This window comes from Sesamum indicum, linkage group LG10, assembly GCF_000512975.1.
Source record: "Sesamum indicum cultivar Zhongzhi No. 13 linkage group LG10, S_indicum_v1.0, whole genome shotgun sequence".
In the NCBI taxonomy this organism is placed as follows: Eukaryota; Viridiplantae; Streptophyta; class Magnoliopsida; order Lamiales; family Pedaliaceae; genus Sesamum; species Sesamum indicum.
The window spans coordinates 12,833,844-12,854,524 of record NC_026154.1 but is presented as its reverse complement, the minus strand read 5'-3'; the positions used below and the strand labels follow the sequence as shown (position 1 = coordinate 12,854,524).

The window sequence follows — 20,681 nt, the reverse complement described above, 5'->3', positions numbered from 1 at the left end:
AATGAAGGGCATATAGACAAAGGGGAAAAAAATAAGAATATATATTTTGAGATTACTTATAGCAGATGTAAGTGTGTTTGTGGACTTTGTTTGCAGATGTTCCCCTGCTCACAAGAGTAATTTTTTAGATTTGAGTAATAAAGAAATTTTTTTTCTGAATAACTATATTACCCTTGTTGTATTTGATGCAGAAACATCATGAGTTGTACACTGAAATTGGGCATCATGAGCTACTTGTTGCTACGAGAACCCAAAAAAGAAGAAGATCAAAATAAAAACTTTATAGAATTTTAAAGAGAAATGAATGGAATAGATACAATTACTTATTGTAGTAACAAATGTGATTGTGGACACTTTGTTTGTAGTCATTCCTCCTTTTGTTTTTGCTTTTTTGATGTTCAAAATAGGATGTTTTTATATTTGAGTAATAAACAAATTTACATTTGAAATAAGTATATTGAGGAATAAGTTACCTTTGAGTTGTTGTAGACTAGGACTAGCCATCATGATCTTGGCTTGTTGGGGGAACCTGGGAACCTTGCAACAGGTATTTCTTCAGATTGAACCCTACAAATGTAGTTTTTTTTTAAGAACAAAACTTGTAGAGTTAAGATCGATTTTAATTAACAAATCTTGAAGAATTTGTTGTTCAGATGGGATGGGTTCTTGCAACTGCCCTTGTTGTGGCATGTCTCCAAATATTTGTTGCAAGTATGTGTCAAGCACTTCTTGGTAGAAGTGGTTTGCAACTCCTCTGGGGTTGTCTTCCTAAATTTCTTTGCCTTCCCTTTTTTTTTTTCATTTTGGTGGTTTTAAGGATTCATAACCAGTGGTGACATTGTATTTTGTACTAAGAACATCATGAATCTTCTAATAATAAACTCTTAAGTATGTTGATTTTTTATAATACACATCAACATTTGCTTCGATTTAACATTTTTTGGTAGCTATTTGTTGCACATGCATGGCAGTAAGGATACCATTTAACTGAGACATACCACAAGTGCATGTTTTTTTTTCAAGGTCCACCATATTCGTATTCAGGAAGTGATCTATTTCATATTCATTCCTCCCCCCCCCCCATCTTTGTAATACAATTCCTAACCTTCCACTATTCCTTCTTGATTTTGTTTAATACATTAGAAAAAATATCTCCGGTATACTTCTCCATCCCTTCCCTTTTTTGTTGCAATCTTGTTATAACTTAGTTCTTATTGATTCAAATATTGTGATTATCGGTTTATCTCTAGCATCAAGTATGTAATGATCGAAGCTTTCACGAATTTTGTTCACCAATATGTCACATCTACTTTTAAAAGGTAAAAAAGACATGCTCAATGTTCTAGATTAATTTTTCTTAACAACTCGGCAGTTGTCTCAACATCACCTCATTTTTTGGGGTCAAGCTCTTCAAATTTTTTCATGTATCTTCCAGAACTCCTTTATTTGTACTTGACGCAACTCCCAGAATAATTGTTCCAGTTGTTGGGATTTGAATTTAAGTTTGAAATGCAGATACATATGCTTGAGGCAAAATTTGTTGTTCAGAATTAGGCACTAGATCTTTTAATGCCTCAATTATTAGGTCCTATATCTCCCCCACAAATCAGGTCTATCTCTATTTCAACATGAACTACAATCATAGCAATGGAAAACATGTTGTCATTTCTATCCCTCACCATAACAACCAACAACTGACGACCATAACACGTTTTAAGGAAATAATTATATGATTGGTCTAAAACCACTTTAAAAAAATCCCTTTTTAAGTGCTCAAAAACTGACATACATTCTATAAAAAATTAGTGGATCTAGACCCACTAGTTTCCTAAACAACACCTGATTCATTGGATTAGATTTTTTAATCATCTCATAATAGTCGCGTAATTTTTCATACTGGTAAAGAATAAACCCCTCTTATAGCTTGTAATGCCTCTCTTTTAGCCCTTATTACCTTAAATCAACTCACATCCACCATACATTTTCTTAAAACTGAAATTTTCAATTGTTGAATTGGATTGTTAGAGAGGTCCTTAATTGCAAGTTCCATTTTTTCAAAATATGAAGCATTTGCAAGCTTGTTATTATATGTTTTGGCATACGTCTGAGTCCCTTTTTATGGTATTAATTTGAAAGGAATTTTTCACGAATGTGGATGTATGAATCCTCCAGTGACAAACCTCAATCTTGCATTTTGCAGTTACCCTATAATTATCATTCCTTATAACTTTTACATCATACCTACCCCTTGCGCACCAGTCCCTAAACACCTCCCTAGAATATTGTGCATTATAAAATTTCATACCAATTCACATCTCTTTATGCTGGTCGATTCTTTTAAAAAAAGAATATTTTGGATGTGAATCTTCTTTATTAGAATACGGCAAACTTTTAAGTTCATCCTAATGCCCATCATCACTAGACTAATTTTTATCATCAACAATATTTTCTTTTAGCTTCTCAGGTTTTTTCATTTTGTTCTTCATTACCTTTCTCATTTTGTTCATTATGTCTTTTTTAGTTGGATTTTCTTATTCAAGAATATATCATCATCACTTGTCCCCATAAGGTGTTCTAAAGCAACGCTAGGGGTCTCAACAATAAAGCACACTACCCCTTTTAACCCTTTTTCTTATGACAGCTTTTACTTGTTAATATTTTCAAATAAGAGCTTACTGCATTTAATGCATATTCCACCCTACTCCAAAGCTAAAGTTCGTAAGATTGAACTATTTAATTAAGGCACGTTTACTTTTTAGGATGTGAAAATTGGAGGATAGGATTGAATATGTTTAATGTGAGATATGATTATTAACTAAGATGTCTTTTTATTTATCTCAAAGTATTAAAAGTGGGAAAAAAATGTGTGATTATCTAATGCCTTTTTTACTTGACGTGATTATTTGAAATGATATCTAGCAAAATTTTCAAAATGCCCCCTAATGATGTTTTTAGTTATTACTTACTTTGCTTCCAAAGATGTATACATGGAGGGTATATCAGTAATTATCTAAAAGGCCCAATATCATAAAAATAAAAAAAGGTTAAATAGCCTAATCCCACTTATTGGAAATGGGATTAACAATTACATGAACAATAGCTATACGACGGGGCCTTTTCAATAATACTGATCTTGCTGAAAAATAGTCAACAATAAATCAAAAAAAAAATTTAATTAATTTAATGTAACAAGTGATTGGTTGCAAAGTACGATGAGCTCGTGGTATGTGGATATGGTTGATGACGCTCAGTCATCACCCAACCATGTCTAACCAACTTAATAGGCGTCAAACAATAATAGATAACATTTGGTTAAAGTGATGTTTCTATTATGGTGAAATGATATGTCATTTGAATAAAATTATGCATCCATTCAAATGAAAATTCGTAACCTTTTGCAAGTATATTTTCCGATTGGATATGTCTATTCGATTGTATCTTTCTAACTTCTACCAATCGGCCTATACTCACTTCATTTTCATCGAATCAAATCCAAAGCATTCTTAACAACAGCAAGTGTTCTAGTGTTCTTACTTGAGAGACTCCAAAATCTCATTCTCCTTTATTGTTCTTAAAGTTTGTATTGCAGAACTACAACTTTAAAATTGTAAGTCGTTGTATTTTGAAAGACAAGCAGCCGTCTCATCAGCATCAAAGCGGGACAATAATCGACTAAAAGATAAGAGTTCAACTCTTATCTCGACTTCCTAATACACAACTACCCCATATTCTATTTTTCTAAAGTCACCAACCACCCCAATATTTTGTTAGCGTCTCGTCTTGAGGGAAATTTTCTTTTAAAAAAAATCACATCAAATTAGACATGCTTACACACATGACAGTTGAGTAGCTTGATTGACGGGCTATGGCCAAAATTATTTAGAAAACTTTATCTTGACTTTTGCTTTGCTAGTTATGTTTCTATCATCTTCCCATAGCTTTGCTTTTGCTTTTTTAGCTATGATTATTAGCCCATTTTTCCTCATATTTGTTACTTACTTCTCATCAAAAGTTGGACTTTTTAGGGGCTTTAGATGTAATCCAACGATTATTTTTTTTAATCCACGAATTTGATGTCCTATAACTATAACGTCATAAATTCAAATTTTATTAATATGTTCTGATTTAATGAAAACTAGTTATTTATATATTTTTATAGTAGTTGTTGGTTAATTAAAGATATCTAATATTGATTATTACAGTTATTATTAATTCAGTTTAATGATGTAATTGTAACAAATTTATCCAAAAAAAAATGTATAAAGTCCAATTAATATGTACCCGAAACAACCCATAAGTTCCATGTGTACTTGTTTTACGAAATAACTTTTATTAATGAAATTCTAAAATTAATCTAGAAAAAGAAAAATAAGAAGAAGAAAGAACGCTATTATGATCTTCATCCTTGTCTTTTTATTATTTATTTGAAGAAATAAATTATTTATCACGATTAAAAAATTATTTTTATATTTAGTTAAAAGAGTAAATTGCATTGACACCCTCTAAGGCTAGGTCGGAACATATGAACACCCTTTAAGGCTAAGTCGGAACATACGAACACCCTCTATTTTTTACGATATTATAGTTACAGCCCTTAAAATTGTAGTTGTAATTACAAGTATACCCCTATACAGTGTCAAAAGTTCGCACTAATCCCCCCAAGACTCATTACACTAACACCCCCTAAAGGGGTGTACTTGTAATTCTGTAAAAGGACGAAGTATTTGTGTATTTAAACCTAATTTCAAGAAATGTCAATATAATTTATCATATTTAAAAGTATACAACACCCATTTTAATATGTAGTAATATGATGTGGGATCAATTTTTTTTATATAATTTAATTTAACTATATAAAATAATTTCCTTAGAACTTATTTATATAATAATTTGATTTTCCTCCATTACTATGTCAAAAGAAAAAAAAAGTATGAAGTTGGAGAAGAAAATTGAAAAATAAAAGCTGTGGTGGAAGAAATCAACTTTCCAGCTTGCAAAGGACCCCTCCTTAAGAAATGGGTGGTTCAACCTAACCCATGAGCCACATGGCCACGTCATCACCTCCCGGTTTCCTCTATATCCCATCATCCTTCACTCACAATTGATGTTGCCATTTTTATTTATTTATTGGAAATTCTATATTTGGTTTCGGATTGTAAATGTATCTGGGCTCGAAGATCGGTAAGAACAATATCGATCGTAGATGCTGATTATAGTTTTTTAATACTTAAATTAGTAATATTAGTAGAAAATAAAAATGTCAAGGGGATTAAATACGACAGTAAAAAAAATATATTTGGCACTTGTAGACTGCAGATTGTGTATTTATAAAACTAAGCAAACCGTATAATACAGTGTGTACTACAGATCCAAGTATGATCGTACGGTCATTGTGATCAAGTATATTACCAGGTCACGTTCAGATCAAGTTAGATTCGAATCGATTAGGGTGAGAAGTACAGGGATCCTTAAAATATTTTGTCATTCAAATTATACTTGTTGTGATCAAGTATATTACCAGGTCACGTTCAGATCAAGTTAGATTCGAATCGATTAGGGTGAGAAGTACAGGGATCCTTAAAATATTTTGTCATTCAGATGATACTTGTAGCGATTTTAATTATTTTGTAGACTACCCTAGATGTCATCCTCACATCATGATCATATACATACATATTTTTTTTTATAGGTATATTACAACGGACTCTTTTAAAGTTTTTCATAATTATAAATATTCCCTCATTATTAAAATTTTTTTAAAAAATACCATTTTGTGACAGCTCAAGGAATATTAAAGTATTTGTAATTTCAAGGATATATTTTGTGTGTGAGGATAATGTTAGAAATTTAAATTAGTGGGATTGTGAATGTGTGAAGAAAAAAAGAAAAAAAAATAAATAAATATATATATATATATATATAAAATAGTTATGGGACACAAATTTTATGTGGTGTGGAGAATTCTCCTACGTCCATGATTGTTTAAAATTGATTTTTTTTTATAATTATTTTTAATGAGTTATAAGTAAAGTTCATCTCATACAATTCTTTATACTAACACCTATAAAATATTATAAATTTTAGTTTCACCACTGACAAAAAACTTCTCGTGAGATCCGGATGTAATGTTGGGTTAGGTTTCATACTCCAACAGATAAATCGAGAAAGCAAAATCGAAATCGGCAGGTAAAATTCTTATTATAGCCTGTTTGTTTATATTTTTATTATTAGTTTCAGTATAAAATATGTATTTAGAATTTTGTATAGGTTTTCGTGTAAAGTGAGTTAGTTAATGAGATTGTATTATATATTGAACTGTTGTGTTGTGTCGAATCAATATATTTGCAATAAAATACGTATAAATAAACATGTTTTGGCATTAATTATTGCTTAGACATTGTCAACAAGGTACATAATAATTAAAATAAATGCAGGGGTATATTCAAAAAATAATTTCATAATTAAATAAAAATAATAAATATGTTATTGATATTAATTTATGTGCTGGAATTCACTAACAAATTGGAATATTTGTCAATTTTGTAGTCCAAGAAAAAAGTTAAACTTTATAGTTGTGAGTCATTAAAGGTTTCAAGTGCTGGGGAGAAAATGCCCATTTGTCCTCTATATGCAAAGGGAATATAGTTTGTGGACATTGAATTTTAGGGCTCAAAAATCAGTAAAGATAACACTTGAGCAGATCAATTATCTTGTATTTGATATATATATAAGTAAGTAATATGCGTTATTCAAAATATACTCGTAACGGAATGTTTTAAAGTGATTTTGGAATACGTTTCGATTTTCAAGATATGATCCTGCAAAATGCATCACTGTTAGAGCTCATTGGGAAACTCCAGTTATAACCCTCCTATGCTCAAGTTAATACGTTGTAAGAGAAATGACAATACAGGTCGTACGAATAGTATTAGGGAGTTCGGCTATTTAAAAATGTTCTACAATTATACAATTTTAGATGATTATATACACCAAAATAATTCGATAGTCATAGCGAACCTATACATATTAGGGTCTGTCTGAATTAATAAAATAAATTCAGAATTTGTTTGAAAATCGTAATTGTATATGGGCTCCAATTTGATTTTTTTTAGAAAAAAAAAAACAACATTTCTTAAATAATTAATAATAATTTTATTATATGTGGTACTATACTTTTCTATAATATTTACTTACATACTTAAATAACTTTAATTCATCATAAAGTTCAAGTCATGGGTACAACCACAAGTCTTCTATTTATGTCATCATAAAATAATTATTTATAAAACTTGCATTAAAAAATAATTATTTCAAAGTTTACTGACTCCTAATTTTCTTTGAGATTTAATTTTTAAAAAGTCAAAATTGTTTTTTTGTCAATTTTAACAAAAAAATATAACTTATTTATTTAAAATTAACATTTATTCGGAATTTGTGGGTGCAAAAACTATACAATCATGCAACAATAAAAAGGGAAAAAAGTGTTTTTTTGCATGAAAAGAGAAAAAAGGAAGGAAAAAAGAAAAGGGGAATAATGCATATATGTGTAGCCAGGTGATATAGCGTGCAATGTGATCGATGTCCCATTGGATAACGTATTATCCGTTCGAACTTCATATAAATATCGCAATTTTAAAGATCTAAAGAATTATGACCACCCAAAAAAACTCGTTTGCAACCGGTAATATATATAACAGGTGATGTAATGTGCGATGTAATCGTTGTCTCGTTGTACGATGTATTATCCTTTCTAACTTTGTATAAATTTTACGATTTTGTCCTAAAAAATACACTTTTGTCAAGAATACGAAACCTTAAAATTTATAAACCATCCAAACTATATTTGTTTGCAATCAATATGAAACGTATTACGGTGTCAGTAAGTGTGGCCATCAAGTCCGCTCATCCCGCCAGTATTGAAAAAATGCTGCTTTAAAATTAAAAAATTATAAGGATATATAAAGAAACTAGAAGAGAATTATTGTATTAAAGATGATTGATAGAGAAAACTGAGATTATATAATAAAAATAGTCTAAAAAGTCAATAAAACCCACATAATTAAATGGGAATTAAATTAAGAGATAATTATCTGTAGATGAGCTGTGGTTGGTAGTGAGTCAGAGAGTGAAGAGAACATAATAATCATACGACATTCTATCTGAATTAATGAAACACGCTTATTTTAAGCGTGTTGACGAGTCTTTAAATTAAACAACGATTCCTTGCGTTAATTCGAGATTTGCTGGTACCAATGCTAATCCTTTGTGCTCTGTTTGGTGTTTATAATTCTGAAGGTGTTTTTCACTTTGTTTTTGGGAGACACAAAGCCAAAGTAGTATGTCTGGTCCTTATATTTCGGAACAGGATAAATTGCATTGCGGTCCCTCAAATTAAGGCTAATTATAAAAGCCTCGTATGTTTCTTGAGAAATGACAGATAGACACTCTGAGGGGTATTTGTGCAACGCACTTCATATGGTATTCGTGTATAATACTATTATCATAAGGGATATACTTCTAATTATAACTACAACTTTAAGAGAAGTACTTTTGGGGTGCGTTTGGCTTAATGGATTTGAATTGGAGAAAATGATTTGAAAAAATAATTTCAAATTATTTAATTTGAAAAGAATTTGAAATCCGTTAATGTTCAAGAAATTAGAATTAATTTGTTATTAAGGATTTTAAATCATGAATTTTTTAAATCTTTAAATCTAAATGCAACCTTAATTCTGCAAATGACATGGGGTGTTTGCGTAATTAGATCTAGAGGACGTCAATATGATTTTCACTTTGAAATAATTAAGATAAATAAAGAATAAGTTAAAATACACTGAACTATCGTTTTTCTGTTATAAAAGCATAGGCAAATTTTGTGATATTTTAACGACATAATATAATCATAAACCTACATAAATTTTTCAGGTTAACAACATTTTACCCTCCTATAAAAACACTAATCGAAAAAAATTTCCCCCTGAACAAAAAAATGAAAAGAAACTTACTGTCTCTCGTATTAGCAGTTCACTTGCCCATCTTTTAAAAATGTCGAGAACTCTATTGCCATTTTTATGTCTTAATATTTTTCGCATGGGAACCCGTTGCATTTAACCCTGAACTCTTCTGCAGTTTTCTATAGTTTGTACGTCGCAAATACACAAAACAACACATTAAACAACGTATTGGCCGGTCGCATGTTTTTTCTTTGTTTCGATATTTTAGACTATAAACTCCACTAAAAAAATAGAAAAAAACAAAAAAAAAATGGATTTAATTAATTTAATTAGGTAGATTATATTTTAATCAAGTTGGGATTTGATGTAATTTCTTGGGGAGGGGTGCACCACACATTGTAATTAGTGATACCATCAATCTAAATCCAAATAAAACAAGGTATCTTGTCTTGTGGATGGGTACAAAACATAGAATCTCAACCAATAAATTCTATTTGTGTGCTTCCTTATTTATCAATATCTATTAAAGTTTTGTAATAGATTCTTGATTTTGTGGTGTTGGATCAACACTTTGATTTGGTTTATTCATTTATATATTTATATATGGTTATTGTGTCGTGCATTATTTGCATTTATACAATCAGATGAACACGGCACATATATTAAAAAAAAAATACATGATTAAAAGTGGAGCAAGTAATAGTAAAAAATGGAGGGACAGATACGGCGGTAAAATACTAAAGTACAATTTAGAAGCGGGACAAGAGATGAACATGGGGTGAAAGTACGGAGATAACATGATAGTAGATTGTCGGTAGAAAGATGAGGCGGACCATTTGGAAGAAATAAGCAATTATACTACAAATACTGGCTTTCGTGTTACGTCGTCCATACGTGTAAATAATAAATAATCTTTATAGTTTTATCATATTCTCCACCAATACAGTCCTTACATCGACGGGGGGAGTTGCACACACGATCATCCAACTGAAAGTGATTCATTCTTACCGACTGACCCGACAAATGTTATCAATCATGTGCAAAATCTATGTGGTGGTTATCCCTAATTAATTGTTCTTAAGTTGCTTAAGTATTTGTCAAATTAACATTACAATGTATTAAAACATAATATTTTTTGGTGTAATACCAAAAATTTAGAACTTCATTTAAAATGTATATTAGAAATATTAAATAAAATGAGTATTGTTGTAATTTTAAGTGTCAGTAATTTTCAACTGCCAATTTAATAATTCATAATTTGAAATTAGTAACACAATCAAAATTTACCCAAATTTCAATACATAATAAAAAAAAATATTTAAGATATACTATTTATAACTAAAAAAGTACTTTTCATAACAAAAAAAGAAAAGCCAAAATATATAGGTTTATGTAGGTTATAAAAAGTTTGAAAAAATGGTTCTTTTTTTTTTTAAAAAAAAAAAGTTTATATCAAGAAAAATTTGTTGCGGCTATCCTAACTAAGAACGCCTTACCGTCAAAATTTGTAGAAATATTGCTCAATTTGATTACAGTAGCCCTACTAGTTATCAAAGAATTGCGTTGCAAATACTGAAAATAATCACTTATTAACTTATTGTTGAAAATAAGTTGAAAATAATGGTTTTGACTTATAACTTCTTTTTTAAAATGTTTAAAATTAGTTGATTTTAAGCCAAATATTATAAATAATTTTCTATTAATTTTTGCAACTTATTAGTAAATTGTAATTATTAAATTATTTTTCAAATACTATAATTTTAACTTTTTTCACATTTAATTTTTATTTTGAAATATTCTCAACTTTTACTACTGTTTAATTCCCCCACCCTCCTGACCCGCCCCAAGTAATCCATGCTCAGGTTTTACTTGATCAAGCATTTGGGGCGACCACCACCGTCCCATAATGCAACCACATAAAGTGACGAGTTTAATTAGGACATGAGCACGGTTCAAACTCGTGACATTCAAGTGAAAAATTCAACACCTGGACACGAGATCGGGCCACTTTGCGGTTGGAGTCTGGAAAAATGAGTTTGATTGAAATTTTGTATTGAGAAATATGCCGAGTGTCTGATTTTATTTTTTAATAGTTTTAAAAATTATTGAAAATGGATGATAATACGTCTAATATTGTTTTTAAATGAGGGCACAGACTATTTTAAATATCAAATTATGTATTAATAGTGATTGTAAAATATTTAAAATAAATGAATATATATTTGATATTATTTTTTGAAGGGACAAAAATTACTGCTGATATTATTTATAATTATTGAAATATAAGTGATGTGGTAGTAATTTACCTTAAAAAAGATAAAACTTTAGGACTATAACTAAAATTATTATAAATAAATGTCAATCGGAATCGGAGGGCTTTTGCCCCAAAATCCGTCTCTGTCTCTCTCTCTCTCTCTCTCTCCGCGTCGTCTCTGTCTAGATTTTCCTCTTCCAATCAAATTACACAAAAAAGACAAAAACTCCTCAATTTCTCTCTCTAGGGTTTGCAACTTTTGAGCTATCTCGATCTGCTTCAGTTACCTCCATCAATGTCTGGGCTGTAAGTCCCCGCGTTACTTTCTTGCTGCTTTTGAAGATGTTCTCTCAATGCACTTTTTTAAGCATTTTCTTCTTGGTTCGTCAGTGAATGTGCTCAAATGTATCCAATTTTCGTATTTAATGCGGGAAAGATGCTCTCTTGTGTTTGATTCGTTGGAAGTTTTGAGGGTTGAGGGATACAATTAGGTCTTGTGTTTAATGTGCTGTTCTTTTATGTTAGTTATGGGTTATGGAAGAAGCTGATTACATTTTATTCTAGTTCTGGTTAATTTGAACCTAGTTTTCTTCTTTTACTTCTATCGGGAGATAGAAAAGTTCCGGGCAGAGTCACCCTTTTGGGTAAAACCGTTGGGTCTTTTAGATCAAGTCTTTTGAATTGTGTGTCAATGAGGTGTACTGAATTTGTACTAATATAGACATTTTTTGGGGATCAGAGCTTGGAGATGAGAATTTTGGAAATGCTGAAACAAAGAGTACTAAAATGAGCCAGACAGAGGTGTCCAATATGAAGCAGAAACAACAGCCCGTTCCACTTGGGACTTTGATTGGTCGTGAGTTGAGAAATGAGAAGTTGGAGAAACCCACAGTCAAGTACGGGCAAGCTGCTCTGGCTAAGAAAGGAGAGGACTATTTTTTGATCAAGCCCGACTGCCAAAGGGTTCCGGGCAATCCATCTACGTCGTTTTCAGTTTTTGCGGTATATCTAACACTTATTATCAAGTAATTGAAGTTGATGTCTGATTTGAAATATCCGTGTTGACATACTTGCCTGGTTTATTGGCAGATTTTTGATGGGCATAATGGTATATCAGCTGCCATATTTGCTAAAGAGAATTTGCTGAATAATGTCTTGAGTGCTATTCCTCAAACACTTGAGCGGGAAGAGTGGCTTCAAGCCCTTCCTAGGGCGTTAGTTGCAGGGTTTGTGAAAACTGACATAGAGTTTCAGCAGCGAGGTATGTCCGATATTTGGTGGCGATAAGTTTTTTCCCTTTACGGGCTGATTGACCTTTCATTCCGCATCATCTTATTTTGGCTGGTTGCTATGAATGACAGGTGAGACCTCTGGAACAACAGTAACATTTGTTGTGATTGATGGTTGGACTGTGACTGTCGCATCTGTCGGAGATTCTCGGTGCATATTGGACACGCAAGGAGGGGTTGTTTCTCTGTTGACAGTTGACCATCGGCTGGAAGAGAATGTTGAAGAACGCGAGCGTGTAACTGCAAGTGGTGGTGAAGTGGGAAGACTCAATGTTTTCGGGGGTAGTGAGGTAATTTTGATTACGTTCCTCTTATTTACTTCTCTTGTTCTTAGTTCAAACTCGAAGTGCTTATTACTCAGAGATTTCATGACTTATTCTGGTTGATTTGTGGTTTCTAGGTTGGTCCATTACGTTGCTGGCCTGGTGGATTATGTCTTTCAAGGTCTATTGGCGATACAGATGTTGGCGAGTTTATTGTGCCAATTCCTCATGTTAAGCAAGTCAAGGTTTTTAACCTGTCACCCTAAAAGATGATTAAATATATTAGATATCGCATTATATAGTTACAACTAATAAAGTATTTCTGGATGTCAGCTCTCAAATGCTGGTGGAAGGCTTATAATTGCCTCTGACGGTATATGGGATGCTTTGTCATCTGATGTTGCTGCTCAGTCTTGCCGAGGTTTACCTGCAGAACTTGCTGCCAAGTTGGTAGTGAAGGTATCTTATCATATAAGAACTCGCTTTTTTGCAAATTGATTTTTCACGGAAGAATATGATAATTCTAACCTGTTTTAATTGCAGGAGGCTCTTAGGTCACGAGGACTGAAGGATGATACAACCTGCTTGGTTGTTGATATTATTCCTTATGACCATCCTATTTTGCCCCCAACACCTAAAAAGAAGCAAAATTTGCTCAGTTCGCTTATCTTTGGGAAGCGATATCAAAATGCAAAAGGAGCTAATAGGCTATCGGCGGTTGGAGTTGTAGAGGAATTATTCGAGGAGGGTTCTGCAATGCTCGCTGAAAGGTGTGTTTACATTCTTTGGCACAATTATCTCCTGCCTATTCTCTGTCAGCATGAAACTTGTATTGATTTGAAAACTCGAGGTCTTCTTAGCAGCATACAAATATATAAGTTCTTCAGTTTCAACTTTCCCAACGTCTGGATTCAGAATTTTTACATGCCCCTCATGATTGTGTTTCAATTTATGACAAGGTCATTATTATTAGTTATATTTCTTGCATGCTACAACTGGTGGAGCATAAATTCTTTTTTTGTTTGTTTTTGTTAAACAAAATGCTTGTTCTCTTCTCTGATATCTTAGCAGTACTACATATTTTTTTATCCTGCCAACATAGATCTGAAAATAGATTATCACATGATCACCATTATAGAGATCATGAGATGTTATCATATCAAACTTGTTGATATACATGATATTTCCTTTTTGTTTTGCTACTGAATGTTAACTGTTGATTTCTAAGTATGTTATTGGATATTTATTGATTCATTCCTTCTAGATGTTATTTCTCATATCAATATGTAGTTTTAGGTGTTCCTTTCTCTTATGTCGTGGCCATTTTTTGTTTGTTAGAAACATGCGGTGGATATTGGTAGGATCATTATCAATGTCTAGTCCATGCCAAACATGTTTGGCAACAGAGAGAAAATATGTGATAAATGTGTGAGTAAAGAAAATCTTATGGAGTGAAGAAAATTTGTAAACATGTTTGATTTTTGAATTTCTTCTAGTCCATGTCACCTTTGATTTGTAGTATAGTGTCTTGTTTTTACTTTGTGACAAAAATTGGAATATCTGCTAAAGGTATTTTTAGATTAATGTTAAAATTAGCCAAAGCTTTGGTGAAATTACTGAGCGTATCTGGAATCTATTGATTTAGGATATAATATGGATATAAATACTTTGCAATTATGCTTATTCTCTCGTAGATCTTGGTGCCTGTGGGCATTTTGTGCTTTTAACTGCACTCTCTTGCTGTTTATGTATTACGGTATTTCAAGTCACCATTATTTCGAGGCTGTCTCTGACCTTGAAGTCCAACTATTCGTGCTTGGAGAAAGTTGAATCACGTGAAAACTTTTTGCTATGTTCTTCACAAAACGTGCGGGTTTGTCTGGTTAAGTTATTAATTTGATCTCTTTCCATCTCAAGGCAGTTCTTTAGTAATTTCACAAGGCTGCTCTTTAAGCATTTCAGTGCCATGGATTTTGCTCATGCAGGAAAGAAAGGAAAAGATGAAGAGATACTTCAATCTCCAAAAATGTTGGAGTATTTAACACAGTGAAGTATAGGTGATTGAGTGACAGGGAAAATGAGAAAAGCATCTTTGCTGAAAAATCTTTTGCAATTTTATTCTATCATTGCCTCTTGGACAAGATAGGAGTGCTCATAAAGCCTACATGATAGTAGTGTGTCAAAGCAAACAAACCTACATAAGATTATCCACTCCCAACTGACAATCATCTCCTTTGCTGTACAGAATTAGGAAAAACGTAAAGCACTTGAATATGGATGAATGTCAAGTGCTTAAGTTTGACTAAAATAAAACTAAGCTTAGTTTCTTTACTTTCTACTTCTCAAAAGCATCATGTGGATAAGTATCTTGCATCTTAGAATGATGAAGCTTTAGGAATGATCTCAAGTAACGCAGTTGACAGTGATATTATGACCTAATCAAAGAATATTGTTACTAAATGGTTGTTCAGGTTGCGGCACATGTTGATTTAAGTGCTAGCTTGAGAAAGTAAAAGAAGCTTCTAGAAGAAACTAGTGGTGAAAGTTTTATGTATTTCTGTTTTTAGCAGTTGTATAATTAACTTGAGGTTTTCTTATCTGTTTATTTTTATGGTTTATGCTGCTGTTCTGGATCCACAAAATGGATCAGAGAGCTTCATACCAACTGAATTAAAAAGAAACTTTAATCCGCACTACACTACATGCAGGCTGGGCAAGGACTTCCCTCTGGACTCAAACTCCGGGCTCTTTAGATGTGCTATTTGCCAAGTGGATCAGCCACCTAGCGACGGTTTGTCGGTTAATTCAGGCCCATTTTTCTCTCCTTCGTCAAAGCCATGGGAAGGTCCTTTCCTTTGCGCAAGTTGTCGTAGAAAGAAAGATGCCATGGAAGGGAAAAAGCCAAGTAGACCTACGGTGACTGCATAACCCGGTAACTAGTAAATATCAATATATATTCTTTATTTGGCAGTGTGAGCATATGCTTCGTTTTCCATCTGTAGTAATCGTTAGATGTGTGTAAGAAGCTATTCGGTAGATATTTCTAGGGAGCAATCTTTTTTGTTGTGGTTCCTGTCTGCACTCGGCCGTATTTACTGATGTTTGACCCGAAACGGACGTGCTAATACATGAGGGTGTGATAATCTGATTTGCTAACAGCTTGAGTATATGTAATTAAAGAAATGATGATTGCAAATGATGTGTATTGCATCAGTTTGGTTGCTATGGCTTGCTTGTAATGATAATTTGTTCTGCCGTTGATCCCATCAACGAGTACCTCCGTTTATCGTTTATGCCTTCTCATATACGAGCCACTGCCATTGGAGAACATGTTTGTGCACCGATTATTACATAATTGATTTAGATACAAAGCTGCATAGAATTAAACCTGAAAAAGATTATTTATCTATTATAAAAGTAAAAGGGATATATAAGTATTTATCTTTGATTCAATTGGTTTGTGTGTTTTAAGGGATGGTGGGTGTGGAATAGGATATGTGATGTTACATGTCATCCCATGTGCAATTGTCTGGCTTATGTGAAGGAATCCTAAGGCTTGTCCCATTCCCTTCCTGACTTCTTTATGAAGCAATAGTCTAAAATTGTACTTTTCTTTAAGAAAAGGTAATGAAAATATTCTTCCATACTTGAGATATTGAAGAGAAATGTCCCTTTTGTTATTATTATTGACGGGAAATTGCATTTTCATGGTAATCAGTTACCACCTAAAAAGGTAAATATTTGAACTGGTGATCTCCAGATATATAACTAATAACTCTGTTTCTCATTTGCTGTATGTCTGAAATGTAGCCAAAAATATTTAAATATTAGTGTATTTTAACCTTTTTTTTTTGTGTGTGTGTATCTTATATTAATACAAAGTGCAAAAGCCAAATATATTAAATTTCACAAGTATTTGTATATTTTCTCTTTACAATTTTTGAACAAAAACGGATACTCCAAAAAAGGAATCAAACAATACCTACTCCTATTCTGCCTAAATGCTAACGCACTCTTTTCATTACAAAAGATGCTTTAGGAGCTATGCACTTAAAGATTACAATTGTAGATCTCAAACTCGGACATGATTCTAATATGCTATTCCGGCATTATAATGAAAAAAATAACTCTTATTTAATGTTTCTTTTAAGATTATACCTTTCTTTTCATGGGAGAATCTTAATCTAAAATCAATTACATCATGATATATGTCGGGCGCCTTGCAAGTTTCATCACATCGATGAATAGTAATAAAGGGTAATTACACTTGCACTTTTTTCTGAAAATGTGAAATTATATTTTTTCTCAAAAAATTTTTAATATTATACTTATACTCCTTCCAAAAATTCTTCTCCATTTACATCTGACTTCTTTATGTTAAGATTTAAATGAAAATGCTGACGTTGTCAAAAGAAAATTACATAATTTTGAATAGCACCTATCATTTAATATTTTGTGTATTTTTACACTTATTAAGGAATAAATATAACATAATTATGGAGTGAGTTTATAATTATTACATTTTTCTCTTATAAGTATAAATTATTACATGGGAATTTTCAATGAGGGATAAAATTGAAAAGCTATGTAATTTCTTTTAATAGCATTAGCATCTTTCGTTCAAACTCTTACAAAAAAAAAAAAAAAAAAAAAAGGCAATTTAAAAAAAAAAAAAAAAAAAAAAAGGCAAGTGTAAACAGTAAATTTTGAAAGGGATGCAAAATGTAATTTAAAAACTTTGGAAGAAAGTATAACTTCGCACTTCTAGAGGAAACGTAAGTGTAATTAAGCCCAACAATAAATAATAATCCGTGCAATTTAAACTGACTTCGCGCCTTGAGTCCTTTCCTGAAGTCAGGTAAAGTTTGAGTCGTCGTCTTGTAATAATCAGACTCGTTCCGAGTTGGGGCAAACATACCTGAAAATTGATACTTCTTTTAAGGCAACCAAGTAATCAGTTATCTAAACAATCAAATTGTAACTGTGTAACCAAATTTAGCTGATGCCACTTCCAAACGATATTAGGAACCTACATGAGCAAATCCGTTTCTTGGATGGCAACAGATGAGAGAGAGCAGAAACTAAGACATCAGCTTTTTTTGAACAAAATTCAACTGATAATAGATACAATCAATCATTTGAATTCCAAAAAGCAGGCCCTCCAACAAACTTCAACAAAGTGCTAATTTAATTCACTGTTCAACCATTCAATTTGATGTTAGGCAAAGAAAGGATCACAGATTTTTTAACAGTCAAATCAGCACCTACTGGCATAAGATTAGTGCATTTTCAAGGGCAGCCCTTGTGGTTTCTCACTTGTTTTCTAATATGACTGTTGTATGCTTCCCAAAACAAAAGAGCAAGACACTACAGAAATTGGTACCTGAATTTCCAGCATACGGAGTATTTTTGTTTTCTTCTTACCACAACCATGTGAGCTTCTTTCCTTTCTCTTCTCAGAGTGCAGGGTGGAATGGTTCTACAGACACAATTCAGTCTGGCATTGTGCGCCGTACAGGAAATGAAGGCACTGAATGAGAAACAGGGCTACATTTCATCCATCAAAATCAACAGAGACAAGGTAGTGGAGGTATAGAGCCAGCAGTAGCATTCGAAAACCACTCTCACAATTTGAGAGGCTTCAGTCCAAGTGATGCCCTGAGCCTATTTTGTTCTGCAATCTCAGGATCCGGATGATCTGTTCCATCATCTTTATTTGCCTTCTCTTTCTTCTTTCTTGGCTCAGCCCGAGCATCCTCAGGCCTCCCCCCACGCCTTTTAGGACTAGCACTGCTACGAGGCCTTTTGCGACGGTCATCACCATCACGGTCCTTGCGATCTCTACTTCTACTTCGGCTCCTTGAATGGCTTCTCCTCCTCCCACGCTCCCTATCTCGCCTTTCTCGTTCCCTGCCTTCCCTTTCCCTCTCCCTCTCCCTGTCTCTTTCACGACCATAATCCTTTTCATCTCTTGGGCGATGCCTATCTCTGTCTCTTTCTCCATCTCTATCACGTCCTCTTCCACGATCTCTATCATAAACTTTGTCATAATCACGCTCTCGGTCATAATCTCGATCCCTGTAAGTGTACATAAAGGGTCAGCTTAAGTCAAAACCCACAGAATCCAACTAGAGGAAATCTTTTTTCTTTTTGTTGAGAGATGGGGTGCAAGGATATAGTTATTTTGCATATTAAGAATTTTAACTCTTGGTGTTATGGAAAAAGGGAACGAATAGCAGTGACAGCAATAGGTACAACAGAAACAGGTACATGGTACGTTCTTAACTGACATCATTTAAAAATAGATATATTACAAAGCTGGCATTCACAGAATTTAATACAGGTTTCACACCCACAAGCACTTGAACTATATTCCAAAAATGAGCAATGAAGTACTGATTGAAAAATAAAGAAGCAGCCAACTGTATTAGTTGTTTGACATTGATACCAAACTCCAATTAATTGAAGTCAACAGCATAAAAAGATAGTAACAAACAGGACAAACAATGGAACCAATGCATTCAGAAAATACAACTATTTCAAAGAGCATTATTGTTTGATCCATCATACTTCTCAGCTGCACACTGTCAGTGCAGAGAAACCTGGCAGGACCAGAAATATCTTATTCTAGGAAGCTGTTAGGAGCCACATAGGCTTGAAATGCCATGGTAGTTGGACAATCATCATACAAATGAGTATGAGCCAATTGTGTATATAATTGGCAAAAGAAACAGCTTCCAACTACTTATCACTTGGACCGAAAACACCAAAAAAGTGGAATCCTTTCTCCCCCCACCACACGTGTAGAATATGAACATAAAACCCAAGTTACCAAACTAAGTTCTCATACTTGAAACATACACTAACTTTCTAGCATTGGGTGTCGGGTGCATAATCTAATCATGGTCACCTTGTCTGAATAAAGAATTGGGAAGCTGACATTACATACAAGTATCATAGATAAGAAAACTATTCATTGTCTAATAAGCATCACAATTAGTAGAGAAAATTGTATTTTTGGTACCACAACTTAGTACACTCTGCATTGGTACCATGTTTTCCAAAATAGCTTGAAATGGTATGCAAAAATAGGTCCATTTGTATTTTTGATAGGCATCTAACGCCCATTGGTCAGGGTACCCATTATCATGGGTACCCATCTAGCAATGGTCCATAGTACTAGAGAATAAGTGAAATTTACGTGAGCATGTCAGCTACATGCACCATGAAGACACGGTCCTTTTGCCGCCTAACCTCCCGACCAAAATCTAAGACATGGAATTGGTTACTGGTCTCGAGATAGGATCTGCTGATCATGAGATGAGAAATGACTTCATATGTTCTCTACAGCATGCGTTCCTGAAGCCCATGGCCATAGCAGTGATTAAGTAGAAAAAGGGCACCGCTTAATTGGAGAACATGGTACCAATATTGCAAGGTGCCCTAAATTGTGGTACCAACATTGCAAAGTACCCTAAATTGTGGTATCAAAACTGCAATTCCCTCGTTTTTTACCCGCCCTTGCTGCATGACTTATCAGCCACGTGTGCCTTGCTGTTAGAAATCTAATGTCAATATAAAAAAATGCAAGTAGCGCCTTTTTTTGGTACCATTTCAAGCTATTTTGGAAAAATGGTACCAATCTTTCAAACTACCCTAAATTATGGTATTAAAACTGCAATTTTCTCCAATTAGTAATACTGCACAAATAATGGAGATAGTTGATATTTCAAGGGCGACCACATGGAAGCTGATAGCTATTTAAGGCAGTTGACGTTGAATTAGCTCACTAAATCTTATTTCAAACAGCCAACAAGACCTTCCTCACCAAAAGAAATGTCCCGGCAGAAAGCAGTGAATAGACTAACTTAAGAGGGCACATACATGCACATGGTAAAAGACATACCTGTATCTATGATTA

General features: G+C 33.0%; 2 protein-coding genes across 4 annotated transcripts in view; one reads left to right on the top strand and one right to left on the bottom strand.

Annotated features, from left to right (window-relative positions):
- LOC105172408 (probable protein phosphatase 2C 5) lies at positions 11,331 to 16,036 on the top strand. 3 transcript variants are annotated; one of them, XM_011093807.2, is made up of 8 exons: positions 11,331 to 11,514; positions 11,948 to 12,210; positions 12,298 to 12,469; positions 12,570 to 12,787; positions 12,898 to 13,005; positions 13,094 to 13,219; positions 13,304 to 13,530; positions 15,469 to 16,036. In XM_011093807.2, exons 2-8 carry the CDS (start codon positions 11,995 to 11,997, stop codon positions 15,686 to 15,688), a joined length of 1,287 nt encoding a protein of 428 aa, XP_011092109.1. In that variant the 5' UTR covers positions 11,331 to 11,514; positions 11,948 to 11,994; the 3' UTR covers positions 15,689 to 16,036. The 3 variants fall into 3 exon arrangements, with proteins under 3 accessions (XP_011092109.1, XP_020552976.1, XP_020552977.1); XM_020697317.1 differs by lacking the exon at positions 11,331 to 11,514 and adding an exon at positions 11,547 to 11,852; XM_020697318.1 differs by lacking the exon at positions 11,331 to 11,514 and adding an exon at positions 11,550 to 11,699.
- LOC105172407 (pre-mRNA-splicing factor 38-like) overlaps positions 17,869 to 20,681 on the bottom strand; it is a gene marked incomplete in the record, with an annotated part of 5,177 nt that continues 2,364 nt past the window's right edge. Inside the window, 2 exon segments of the mRNA XM_020697512.1 lie at positions 17,869 to 18,838; positions 20,667 to 20,681. Of these exon segments, the coding sequence (XP_020553171.1) occupies positions 18,385 to 18,838; positions 20,667 to 20,681 (469 nt within the window).

What these genes read in the sequence shown, in the direction of transcription:
- LOC105172408 (XM_011093807.2), top strand. Translation starts at nt 11,995, where the DNA reads ATGAGCCAGACAGAGGTGTCCAATATGAAGCAGAAACAACAGCCCGTT. An exon ending in ATGTTTTCGGGGGTAGTGAG is followed by an intron (nt 12,788 to 12,897) that starts GTAATTTTGATT and finishes TGTGGTTTCTAG; the next exon opens with GTTGGTCCATTACGTTGCTG. An exon ending in CTGCCAAGTTGGTAGTGAAG is followed by an intron (nt 13,220 to 13,303) that starts GTATCTTATCAT and finishes TTTTAATTGCAG; the next exon opens with GAGGCTCTTAGGTCACGAGG.